The sequence below is a fragment of the Penicillium odoratum genome, assembly GCF_028828045.1.
Source record: "Penicillium odoratum strain IBT 22623 chromosome Unknown utg000002l_segment0_segment0, whole genome shotgun sequence".
Taxonomy (NCBI): domain Eukaryota; kingdom Fungi; phylum Ascomycota; class Eurotiomycetes; order Eurotiales; family Aspergillaceae; genus Penicillium; species Penicillium odoratum.
In genome coordinates, this window is record NW_026643144.1 from 1,281,553 (window position 1) to 1,294,658 (window position 13,106).

General features: G+C 37.5%; 3 protein-coding genes across 3 annotated transcripts; 2 read left to right on the top strand and 1 right to left on the bottom strand.

Annotated features, from left to right (window-relative positions):
- Nucleotides 1–6,038: 6,038 nt before the first annotated feature.
- N7520_002509 (uncharacterized protein) lies at nt 6,039–6,735 on the bottom strand (the record flags this gene model as incomplete). Its single annotated transcript, XM_057136444.1, has 5 exons — nt 6,039–6,065; nt 6,120–6,146; nt 6,184–6,364; nt 6,474–6,545; nt 6,680–6,735. The coding sequence occupies 5 exons, from the start codon at nt 6,733–6,735 to the stop codon at nt 6,039–6,041; spliced, it is 363 nt and encodes a 120-aa protein (XP_056999130.1).
- Nucleotides 6,736–8,160: 1,425 nt separating this feature from the next.
- On the top strand, nt 8,161–8,568 carry N7520_002510 (uncharacterized protein; the record flags this gene model as incomplete). The annotated part of the gene is made up of 1 exon (XM_057136445.1): nt 8,161–8,568. The coding sequence occupies one exon, from the start codon at nt 8,161–8,163 to the stop codon at nt 8,566–8,568; it is 408 nt and encodes a 135-aa protein (XP_056999131.1).
- Nucleotides 8,569–12,342: 3,774 nt separating this feature from the next.
- Nucleotides 12,343–13,062, top strand: N7520_002511 (uncharacterized protein; the record flags this gene model as incomplete). The annotated part of the gene is made up of 2 exons (XM_057136446.1): nt 12,343–12,732; nt 12,793–13,062. 2 exons carry the CDS (start codon nt 12,343–12,345, stop codon nt 13,060–13,062), a joined length of 660 nt encoding a protein of 219 aa, XP_056999132.1.
- Nucleotides 13,063–13,106: the final 44 nt, after the last annotated feature.

The following is a 13,106-nucleotide window of genomic DNA, read 5'->3' on the forward strand; positions in this document are numbered from 1 at the left end:
TAAGTTGTCTTTGAAATTTACCCAATTTTTTACCAATATTTTTTAATATTGGAGGACTCACAGTTCTAAATCCCTAGCGTAACTTTTTCTATAATCCAAGACCTTTCCTTAATGCATCTTGTGATCATATGCCCCGCTTACGCGACTGATAGACTCGTAGGTCAAACAGTAAAGCAAGATTAAGCCATTAAACTTTTAAAGTATAAATAAATATCATATTATAATGGACAAATACCATTATAATATAACAATAAAACTTTTAAATATTAAAGTTTAAAATACATCTATTCACCATATAGTTAAAATCTTACTTAAAATAAAAATAAATGTAGAATTTAATCGAATAGTAACTGTATAATTATAATAATAATTATCACAAATTAAAATATTTGTATATAAATATACAAATTTACAATATGAACTTTGGATATACCCAGGTACTTTTTGTGGGATCTGTGCCCCGCATAAACTGCCTCCCAATCATCAAGAGAAAAATTAGGATACGAATAAAGGTGTTTCATTATTATCATTCAACTACCTTATACACTATAAATCATCCTAAACTAACACTCTTGTAATTAGTAACAGTAAAGCTGCATAGGGTCTTCTCGTCTATCTAGAGGTAAACAGTATCTGCACTGCTATTCCAATTTCACTGAGACAATCATCGAGACAGCTGTTGCATCGTTAAATCATTCATGCAGGACCGCATTTAACGGCCAAGGTATTTCGCTACCTTAGGACCCTCATAGGTAAGGCCGCCATTAATCGGGGTGTCCTTCAAAACCTCAGTTAATAACCAAGGTAAATCCGTTACCCAGCCGACATCGGGCAGACATCACACTCAATACTTTGATTTTTCATCTTTGCAGAGTGCTGTGTTTTTATTAAACAGTCGTACAACATTATTTCATGATTCCTCTTATTATTAATTTAATTTTTTCACAATCTTTCGATTATGTTAAATTAATAATAATGGCCCTCCTTATTCCGAAGGTACAGAGTCAATTTGCCGAGTTCCTTAATGATTGTTCACTCAAACGCCTTTGTATACTCTACTTGCTTACTTGGGTTAGATTCTAGGTACGGTCTAATCTAATATTTCCTGATTATATATTAAAAAATATAATTCTTTAATATATAAACTTTGTAAAAAATTTTCCAGAACCTTTACTACTTAATAAAGGTTTTGCTTTTTACTCTATTTATAAGTTTATATTATACATCATCAAAATTATCTTTTGATTAATATTTTTAGATACCGGTTTCAGCTAGAAGCCATAAGCTTAAGGCGAGGCTATAAAAGCCTTTTTCGTTACTCATGTCAGCATTCTCTCTTGGAATTTACATAGGGAATCTTTATTAGATCCTTTACATATATAACATATAACTCCAACTACCACAAAATGCAATAGCCTTTATTATAAATTGTTATATGCCCCTTTTTTATATTTATTATAAATATAAATAATTGTCTTTTTATCCAATGTTCCGCTACCCCACATATTATGTGTACAAGGTTTCGGTATATTATTTTAGATCCGTTAAATTTTCGGCGTTTTCTCCTAACAATTTAATCAGTGCTCTGTTACGAGGTCTTCAAAAAATGGCCGCTTCTAAGCCTATTTCCTGATTGTTTTAAAAGAAAACATCCTTTATTTCACTAAACAATAATTTTGGAACCTTAACTCTTGTTCTGGGCTGTTTCCCTTTAGACATACAACCTTATCGCACTATGTCCGATTATTTAACATTCATCTTTGCCCTTCCGAGTGCAAATACTCTCCGGTAAAGTCACTACAACCCCCCGATGTTGACAAATACATATTGTATTGTCCGAGATCACAGTTCTGTACCTGCTAAGATGTTAATTAAATTACCTACTTACATAGGTTTCGCGGAAAACCAGCTATACTAGTCAGTTTTGTCTTTCACTAACTTACCACAGTTCATCGGATATCTTTACAACGATAACCCGTTCGGGCTTTTAAAACCCTGACCATGGTAAGATCACTAGCCTTCGGGTCTAATCCTAGATACTTGTTAAGACCAGGGTCTTAGGGGGTTGGATGGATGGGAGTGATAACACGGCACAGCGTACTCCTGTACTGCTGCTGTCTGGATTGATGGTAATATAATCACTGGAGAGCTGTTATGCAGCTCTCCCGCCGTGCTACTTCTGTTGTGCGGCTTAGCTAAGCGGATCACCGGCATACCGGGTCAACCCTTCTCCGGCCCAACTCCGTTAGGGCCCTTCGCATGTAGAAGTATACTCCTCTGCCTATACTCTTGGGTTCTGGCCCCTCTCGTATAGGTCTTCCTAGACGTGTCGTAACAATACTTTTTCATTTTTTCATAATTGGTTTATCTAAGCAAATACTACTTAATATAATTTATAATGTTATTACTCACTATAAATTATAATTTTTCATTGCTTGCATCTAAAATTAACTTGCTGACCCATTATGCAAAAGGTACGCTCTTATTATTTATTTAAAACTTCACTCGAGCTGCTTATAAAATTACTATTTCAGTTTTTTCCCTCACGGTACTTTTCTCTATCGCTTATATATTTTCTTTAGCCTTAGAGGAAGGTTCCCCTATATTCAAACAGATTTTCTTCCATTTTACTTTTATTTATTATCATTAATAAAAAACAGAACTATATAATAATAGTACAATACTGTTTAAAAAACAGAACTATACAATAGCACTATACTGTTTTTTTGATTATAATTAGGCTATTATTATTCAGAAGACACCAAATAATAATCTCGTTTGATTTCTTTTCCTAAAGTTACTAAGATATTTCAATTCACTTTGTCCAATTATAAGATTTTTCTTTGATCTCTAGTCTATGTACTAGATTAATCTTGTAATATATAGCAAACCATCCATAATAATTTCTTTTTATACTTACCTTGATTTTATCAAGATGTATGGGATACATATCACCTATATTGTAGGATATTTTTAATATTAAAAATATTTTTCAGGTTATTATGATTCGAACATAAACAATCTCCAACCCAAATGAAGCGACCAACCACCGGACACTAACCTGTTTTTTTATTTTATATTATTTTATTTTTTTTACCCACTTCCTCATTTGAGAGTGGATACAGAGAGTATATGATTCGAACATATGAAAGTTTAATCCTTAACTAGACTCAAGCTAGTCGCCTTAAACCACTCAGCCAACTCTCTCTTTTTTTGATTCTTCAGTGACTCGAACACTGAACATATCCTTATCAAGAATACACTTTACCAGTTAAGTTAAAGAACCAATACTATATTTAATATTTGCAAGAGCACTTAGATTTGAACTAAGAAATATAAGGTTGAAGCTTACAGTTTTGCCTATTAAACTATGCTCTTCGGAAAAGAGATGAATCGAACATCTAAGTGTTAAAACACAATATTTAGCAAATATCTTACCCTACCAATAGCAACTTTTCCTTTATAATATTGTTTTCTTTTTATACGGGTTAGGCCGGCCTCGATCCGACATCTATTTTCTCGACAAGAAAACTCTTTACCAATTAAGTTACTAACCCTGCGTATTTTTATACGGCTAGTCGAATTCGAATCGACACACTTTACTTGGAAGGTAAACAGTCTACCATTAACTTATAGCCATTACGATTAATATTATTAATTATGACTAGCTGAATTCGAATCAGCACATCTTATGTGGTAGATAAGCAGTCTACCATTAACTTATAGTCATTATAAACTAATATATATAAAAAAAATATACTAGTATATAACGTGAAGTCCGGTTGCGCGGGCGACCCGGTTGAGCGAGCGACCCCACCAAAAATCCACTTCCATATTAATACGTCTTCTTCAACCATAACAAGAATGCCCCCTGAGCGCTCCGATAAGAAAAAAAAGCTAATAGAGCAGGAGGGTCGTCTTTTATTAGCTATAAAAGCTATAAAAGATGGTAAATATCCCTCTGCTGCGGCTGCTGCACGATCCTTTGATATCCCTGTCTCAACTTTGAAGGCACGGATTAATGGGCGTGAATCTGCTACTGAAAAGCGACACAATCGCTTTATTTTCACCGAAATTGAGGAAGGATCGATTGAAAAATGGCTACTGGATATGGATTCTAGAGGGGCAGCTCTTACTTTGCCTATGTTGCGAGATATGGCTAATCTGCTACTTTATGCCCGAAAAACTACGCCCTCTACTGTGGGTAATCATTGGCCTGCTGAATTTATCAAACGACGCCCAAATCTCTCTACTCGATTCTCTCGCAAATACGACTATCAGAGAGCCCTTTCAGAAGACCCTAGAATCATTAAACCATGGTTTGATTTGGTGCAAAAAACAATTGAAAAGTGGGGTATTGTCTCGGACGATATCTTTAACTTTGATGAGAGTGGTTTTGCTATGGGTATCGGCGCAACACAAAAGATTATCACTTCTGCAGAATACCACGGGAAAAGAGCTCTTTTACAAGCCGGAAATCGCGAGTGGGTAACCATAATCGAGTGTATTCGAGCTTCTGGAAGTATTATGCCTCCACTCTTCATTTTCAAGGGAAAAAAGTTTCCAGAGCATCTACGCCCTTATCTTCTTTTAAATCAAGAAGGAGCACGTCTCACTATGAGTGAAAATGGCTGGACTACTAATACAATTGGTTTATGGTGGTTGAAACATCTTTTTATCCCAAATATTGGGCCAAGAGTGGGGAAATATTGCCTACTGGTCCTCGATGGTCATGGGAGTCATTTGACCCCCGAATTTGACCAACTTTGTGAAGAAAACCAAATTATCGCAATCTGTATGCCTCCTCATGCTTCCCACCTTTTACAACCTTTGGATGTGGGCTGTTTTTCGGTTTTGAAGAGGCTTTATGGAGGAGCGGTTTCAACCTTGATGCGGAATGGAGTGAACTCTATTGATAAGGAAGATTTTCTTGAACTTATCGCTGATGCGAGAATTGGTGCTTTTAAGACTTCTACTATACAAAATAGCTTTTCAGCTACTGGATTAGCACCATTTGATGCTAATAAAGTCTTGGAAAAGCTAAATGTGCGCCTGGATTCCCTTCCTCCTCTCGATATTGTCTCACAGCGACCACTCTCTTCCGGCAGTGATAGTGATCCAAATACTCTCTGGACTCTCTCAAAATTCACAAAATCACAATCTCGGATCAAAAAAGGTCTAGAATCTTCTTCTTCAATCCTCTCTTCACCAACAAAAAGAGAGCTTCAGAAGACCTATGATATGACTATCAAAGTGGTCCACCACCATATTTTTCTCCAGAATCGCTGTACCCAATTAGAGGCTACCAACAAGAAACAGACAAAAAAACGAGAGACCATACATAAGTTTACTACCCAGAAAGGTATCTTTGGGGGTCTAGAGAGTGGTAAAGATGATGTGGTTTATGAGGATGAAGATAATGGTAAAGATATATATTTGCCGGAGGTATCTACAAGAGCGGTTGTTGAGCCTACTTTACCTTCTATGCCTTCGGTTCGGCGGCATGTGACATGTTCTGGCTGTGGGATAAAAGGTCATACATATCCTGGATGCCCTTCACGTGTTTATTAGCAAAATTTTGAGTTATTTGATGGTTTTAGTGGTAGTTCAAAATTAATGATTTTTCGAAGTTTGGTGGGGTCGCTCGCTCAACCGGGTCGCCCGCGCAACCGGACTTCACGTTATAATATTATGTAATATTACATAATATTATTATTTTTTTTTTGTTTTGTTTTGTTGTTATAACAATTTTAATTTTTATCCTTTTTTATTTTATTTAAATTAGACATATCATGTCTACTTTACTTGTTAAATTACTAACAAGTAATAATACATATATGTATAAACAGTCCAATTAATAAGTACACCGTATCAGTATTTGTTTTTTTTAAGACCTATGGGATTTGAACCCATATTATAATGATTAAAAGTCACATGTTTTACCATTAAACTAAAGTCTCTTTATATTATTAATAATAATAATAATTATTGATTCATTTAATATAAATTATATTATATTAATATTAATTGTACAATAATTAATATTTAATAACCTCAGTAATAAACTGAAATATATAAAAATAATCAAACTACATCAACAAAATGTCAGTATAATATACCAGATTCGTAACCAAGGTGATGGTGATCTGTTAAATGGTATGCTGCTAAACGTCATAATCCTACAGCTAAGAATGCTGTTCCTATAATAACGTGTAAACCGTGGAAACCTGTTCCAAAGTAGAAACATGAACCATAAACACTATCAGAAATAGTGAAAGAAGATACTGAATATTCAACTCCTTGGAAGAAAGTAAATATTACTGCTAATATTATTGTAACTACTGTTCCATATAAAGCTCCTTTTCTATTACCTTGTATTAATGAATGGTGTGCATATGTAATTGTTACACCTGATGATAATAACAATATAGTATTTAATAATGGTAATTCAAAAGGATTTACAGCTTGTATACCTAATGGTGGTCATTGGGCACCTACTTCTACACTTGGTGAAATAGCACTGTGGAAGAATGCTCAGAATATAGCTAAGAAGAAGAATACTTCAGATATTATGAATAATCCTACTCCTAAGTTTAATCCTTTTTGTACTGCATTAGTATGATTTCCTAAATATGTACCTTCTGAGATTACATCTCTAAATCATAAACCCATTACATACATTACATTAAATACAGCTACAGGTACTAAATACTCAAATCCTTGGAATCCGTGCATAAATAAAACTGTTGCTGTTGTTAATATAAATAATGACACTCTAGTAAATAATGGTCATGGTGATGGTGAAACTAAATGAAAAGAATGATTTTGAAAATTACTTTTTGATCTATATATCATATTTTATTTTTATTTTTTTGGTTAAATTTTCAATATTTTATTGTTTTTGTTTTATAGTTATTACTATTGCTCCTACCATACCTAATAATAATATTATAGAAGTTATTATTAATCACATTGAATAATTAGTATACATTACATTACCTATACTAGTTATATGTGTTGGTTCTATTAATGAACTATCTCAACCTTTACTACTTGCATAACCTATTTGTTTAAATTCAAATATATTAACTAATTCATTATCTAATTTCATATTATATATTTCTGTAAATGAATTTGATAAACGAGAGAATATAGTATTATCTGTTAAATTTGTAGGTAATACTTGTATTAATATATATGATATTATTATTACAGTTAATATAGCTAAAGGTATATCATTATGATTTTCTCTTAAAAGTTCAGATATTCTAATATTTATTAACATTAATATAAATAGAAATAATATAGATACAGCACCTACATATACTAAAATATATGATAAACCTATAAAGTTATATCCTACTAATACTAATAAACCTGCTATATTAACAAATAAACCTATTAAATATAATACAGAAACTATAGGGTTTTTTGATATTATAGTAAGTATACCTAATAAAATAGAAAGCATATAAATAATATCTATAAATTCTATTCTAAACCCATTAGTTATATAATCATTTATTAAAAAAATATTATTCATAAAAAAAAAATGATGATCTATCATTATATTATACTAACTATAAAAATATCAACATAGGATTAGATTAAATAATCTAATTAGGAAGAAAAGGAATCGAACCTTCGAAGGCCTATAGCCATTGAGTTTACAGCTCAACCCGTAAACCAACAAACGGACCCTTCCTTAAAAAAAAAAATCTTTTTCTGGATTTGAACCAGTTGGAAATAATTCCAAGATACCTTTTAAAGACATAACTATATATATATTTATGCATAAACTAAATATACATATAGATGGGAATTTTCCTTGTAATAAGATATTCTTATAAAGAAAATTCCATTTTTTTTTAAAGTTTATATTTCCCGTGCAATTTCCATTACACGAACCTTATTTCGACTTAACACCAATCAAAGTTTTGCATACGAAAACTTTCCTGTATATTTATATACCTAATTATGTATAATTATATACAGAAAAAATCAAACTTACTGCATCTTCTTCTTTCAGCGCCTGACGAGTGGTTAGTACCTAACTGAGATAAAATTCACCGTGACGATGGTGATTCACGATTACTAGACCCCGAATCCGCCCAAACTCCTGTAGACGACGCATCTTGTCATGACTCGGACGAAGAGCCCATGGTCTACACGATTCCAAAGGACTACGCCACTCTGGCGCGTCAGGAGCGCGATAGCCTTCTTGCTGAGGGTGTCGACCCTGACTCGATCATCCTAATGAGTGAATTACACAATCAAGTCCCTCGAGAAGAAAACGACTCTGTCAACGAATATACGAAGCGTTACGCCAATACTTTGATGGACTTGACTCGTCGCGGCTGCCGGATCCTGAACGATAGGATTACAGCGGAGGCATTGCCAGATACATTTCATACCGTGTCTGGGAAGGTTTTTGATTTAGGCCCAGATTCGGGCGCGACAAAGGGGGAGTATCGAGAATTTAATCGGTGGCTCTTGGGAGTTCAGGGAGTAGAACAGATTGAGGTACCGGAGAAGTGGTTGAGGTTTGAGAAGCCAGCCGAAAGATGAGCATTACCTGGGTAATGGCTGAGACAGGCTAGGATCATACAATCCGGAATTACAAAACCTTGCCTACTTTCAAGGTTCTCATCGACCTGAACTCGCACCTAGATATTTATGAATGGAATCAAACACATCACTACTAGTATATACGAGAATTATCTCACTCAGTGGATATTAAACCGGCAAATAGATCAAATCTGTCATGTTCGAGGTCGATATAGTTATTCAAGTGCACAAGGATATATGTGACAGAGACCACTGCACTTGTACAGCCTCTAATGATGGAAATGACATGAATGGAGCGAGTGCCCCCTCCAAAACTGTACATGTATAACTAGCAATAGTTACAAGTATGCCACAACGAATGTACGATTCCCCGTAATTTATTGAACAATACTATTTCAAGGTCCGTTGTTTGATAAGCCTACTCGGCTTTCAAATATCCCTCCTCTGGGACATATCATGCCCTCGCACCTTTAGACTTGACATGAACCCATCCAGATTAAGTGTTCAAACCAGATTTGATCCGACTATCGTCCGCCCAGCAGGTTAGAAACCGCGGGATGCCCCTGAGTGTTCTCTTGCTAGGTGGAGAGCAAAGTAAAGTTGCTGGTAGCAGGGTAGGAGAAAGCAGCTGCGGCGGGTGGTCGCGAAGAGCATTTAATATCATACGTTGTATATATTGAATCACTGAATGATAGTTCAAAAAAGTAAATGTAGTCGTTGAAACCATACCTTTGTTATATTCATCGGCTTAAATTTAGATTCTGAAATTGCACCCAGTATTACCAGAGGAAAAGTCACCTTCATCCTATACCAACACCTACAACATCATAATATCTCAGACTTATTAGCAGGCGCCCATCCCTCGTATAAAGATTTCATCTAGTACCAGCTATGGAAGCAGGAACTTCCGTAATTTTATTTTCATTTGTGGTCGCGCAAGTTAACTTCTGACATCATTATTCCTTTTCGCGGCTACTTCTCCCCTTCTGGTCCATAATATAGCACGTATTTGGCGTCCACAGTTTCGGATGGAGGTTTGCACGGCTTAGATCCAAGAAATTGCCGTGGGAAACGGTGGTAGTGACTTGAATACTTCAGAATATCCATATTCCGATACACCTGAATTCAGGAAGTTGGAGTCCAATGAATGTTTGATAGTAGGCCCAAGAGGGGTAACGAAGCTCTAGGAATAAGTCGTGTTGCCATTTCGCTGTCCCGGATCTTCCTCAGATTGCCACCGACTTGGAGCCATCCCACTTTCCGAAGGAAAAAAATTATGAACATGTCGCACATGCGCTATCAGGTTATTCAATTCTTGAACAATTTGCTGCAATTCTCAAAAGGACACATCAATTCGTTCGGACGGATGTGTTTTGTTTCAACATGCTGCCTGAGGTCCATCTTACGACGAAAGATTCCTGTATGGGTACACCCCTCCCATTGACACCTCCACTCTCCCGTACTTGATACAGTATTTGATCCGTGCAGTTCGAATGTCGAGTTCATCGAAATAGCTCCCTCGTTAATTGGAGACGTTGAATTTTGCAACTTTACTTGCCCATCAGCTAGGTTAACTGGTATTGGTTCTCCACTTGGAGGATCTTCAATGTCCATTCTCGAATACTCATCGGCGTTAAGGCCACCGGTGCTCAACACTTCCTTCGTAAAGGATTGCTCGTCACTCGAGGATGATGGCTCTACCGGGTATTTATTTTCGGACCTTGGGGCAGACACAGAGTCTGAATCATGGTTCTGAAAGGACCTCGGTAAGGCAAAAAGAGCTAAATCTTCCAGATGGCGCGCCAGATGTTTCTTTATTTTTCCAGGTTGTAACGCTTTCTTGCAGAGGACACATTCATGAATTGTATCATCTGTAATTGAATGCTGAACTTGCAGGTGGGTGTACCACTCCCGCCGACTCCCGTAGAGTCGGTGCGATATTGAGCAACCAAAGAACACACAGACATATGGCATCAAATCATGCATAATATGGTGAGCCCATGAGCTGTAGTCTGAGACCACAATAATTTGAAGCAACATGGGCATTGGAAAGGGGCGTGATTCACATATTCCTTAGGCAGAGGTGGGATGCTTATCACGTCACTTCCATTCAGCATCGACCTCGCATAAGAAGTGTGAGAGGTATTGGACCGTACATCTCGAGCTGTGTCAACATCAAAAATATCCGTTGCCACAGTCCCGGAAAGTTTGCTAGATTGATTGTCTGGCTCGTCGTCAAGAATACGGTCCAGTCCTTGGGAAAGTTTCTTGTTGTGTCGCTCATAATATAGTAGAAGGGCACGGCGTTTTGATATGGCAAAACCAAGACGATCGGCTAACTGTTCATCCAACCCGGGAAACTTATTCAACACGTGCTGTCGGTCATAAGGTTCGAAGGCGACGGCATCGGATCTTTTCAGTCTTGAAATTCGATCATGCTTTGCTGGTCGCCGTATTAACATTGAAAGTTTGAAAAGTTCGTCGATCGTGTCGCACAAAGAATGATAAATCTCTTGTATCTCTGACTCTTCATCATCCTCATCATCCTCCTCGTCTTCGTTTGAACGGTGATCATCTACATTCATTTCTTTTTGGATTGGACCATGGCAAACTCGGTGGAGGTCATCTGATATCCTGCGGAGTCGATCCAGCAGTCGTATTGCTTGTTTTTGGATATGTAAAGAATCCCGCAAACGATAATCCAGTGACGATATCCCATTCTGGTGCGCTCCTGTATTACCAACCCATACACGGAGCCGGCCTAGCTCATCGCGCCATAATACTGAAGATACCTTCTCTCTGAATAGCTCAAGGTAGCCTGAGATAATGATTTTATTGAGTTGTTTCAGATTGTCAATAACCCTTGAAGAAATGGTGTCTGTTTCCCCTTGCGCAAAAGGCGGACAGGCAGTTGTTGCAGGTGCTGCCCGATGAGAGATACCAATCGAAAGATGTTCTCTATTGGCTTCGGGGTTTAATCTTGAGCTGCGTTTTGGATTTTATATCAAGTAAATGATCTGACGCAATTTCATTAATAGACGATTGCCTTAGAAGGGGACACTACCTTTCGACCGACTCTGATTGAAATAGCGAGGGCCACGGGACTACTTGTGGCACAACTCGTCGGGCTTGGTTAGTTTTCATTGCTGGCGGACTGTGGAGGGGGCTCAAACTGTCGTCATTCGGAGCTGATTGTGGGGAGAGGGGGTCCGCCGTTGAAGCCATGTTCCTGTTCGTTCTAGACTTGGCGAAGTCTATAGATAAACAAAAGCGTCAAGTGCGGGGAGTAACTTGGTGATATGTACCGGTTTCGGGTCAATTGAGAATCAGGACAAATCGCGAGTAAGAGAATAGAGGAATTCCGTGAGCATCAATTTACTTAGACAGTATGATGATAGGGATGACTCTAGGGATCAAGCAGTTTTCATTTCCAATTACCAATCTCGTACTTGAAGCTCCGATGTCTTGATAAAGGATGACGGGAGAGGAGGAGATGATTGAGGAAGAATGGCGACCATCGCCCTTGGATGCAGCCAAGCCAGCAAGCATCAAAGATTGCATCCCTATGTGCTCGTAAGGACTTTTCCTCACTCTGCAAGTACGTGGTAGATCCTGAGTGGCTGCTGATTAGACAAATAAGAGCGGGTACGACTGAGGGGCTAACCACTTCAATGCCTGCTTGCGATGACAGAACGCCGGAGGGGCATGTATTACCCTGCTTTTGTTTTTGGAACAGTCCTTGACTGTCTCACCGTGGCCTATTTGTTATATGAAATGGAGGCAGCCGGCCTTGCTCTTGCTATTCTTCCCCTACTTCTCAACCAGCTGGACAATTATGTCCAAGGCCTCGAGACACTTGGTGAGTTTCGCAACAGAAAGTACCGAAGGCGTTTGGAAAGCTATCTTACAAAACTTGGAAATGAGCAAACTTTCTTTATCAACACTCTTGGGCGATTTCTCGAGGGCATTGTTGAGTACGAGGACAACATTGAGAGCGAAAAAATCAGTCAGTTGAAAGAACTTTGGGAAAGGCCGACTCTCCAGTCAATTCTCCAAGAAAAACTTGGAATTCAATATCGGCCGTTTCTTCGCACTATGACCGAGCTGTCCGACCTGTTGAAGAAGTTATTGGCCAGGCTAGGATGGGACGAATTACCCGAGGAGGTGAGGCTCTTTCAGCCATATCATCAATATTCTCCTTCACCAGACTGACTCTGTCTATAGGTGACTTGGAAAGACCCGATATCATTCAAACGAGAATTCACAAAACTCAAGCACATTCTTTCAAAAACCGTATACAACGATCTGTTCGATCGCATCAACGTGGCAAACCAGCACTTGGAAAAGTTGGTCGAGCATTCGAATCGCTCAAGTGTGACACGAAGAAGAACAATGAAGAAACGACCGTTGCAACAATTTAAACGTTCCCGAAGGTTTGCACACAGTTTGCACAGTGCGGTAGTCATGGGCCATTACTGGAATTGTTCTTGCTGAGATAAACATATCATTCAATTTGTTTTACGTCCCCCATGCTTCGA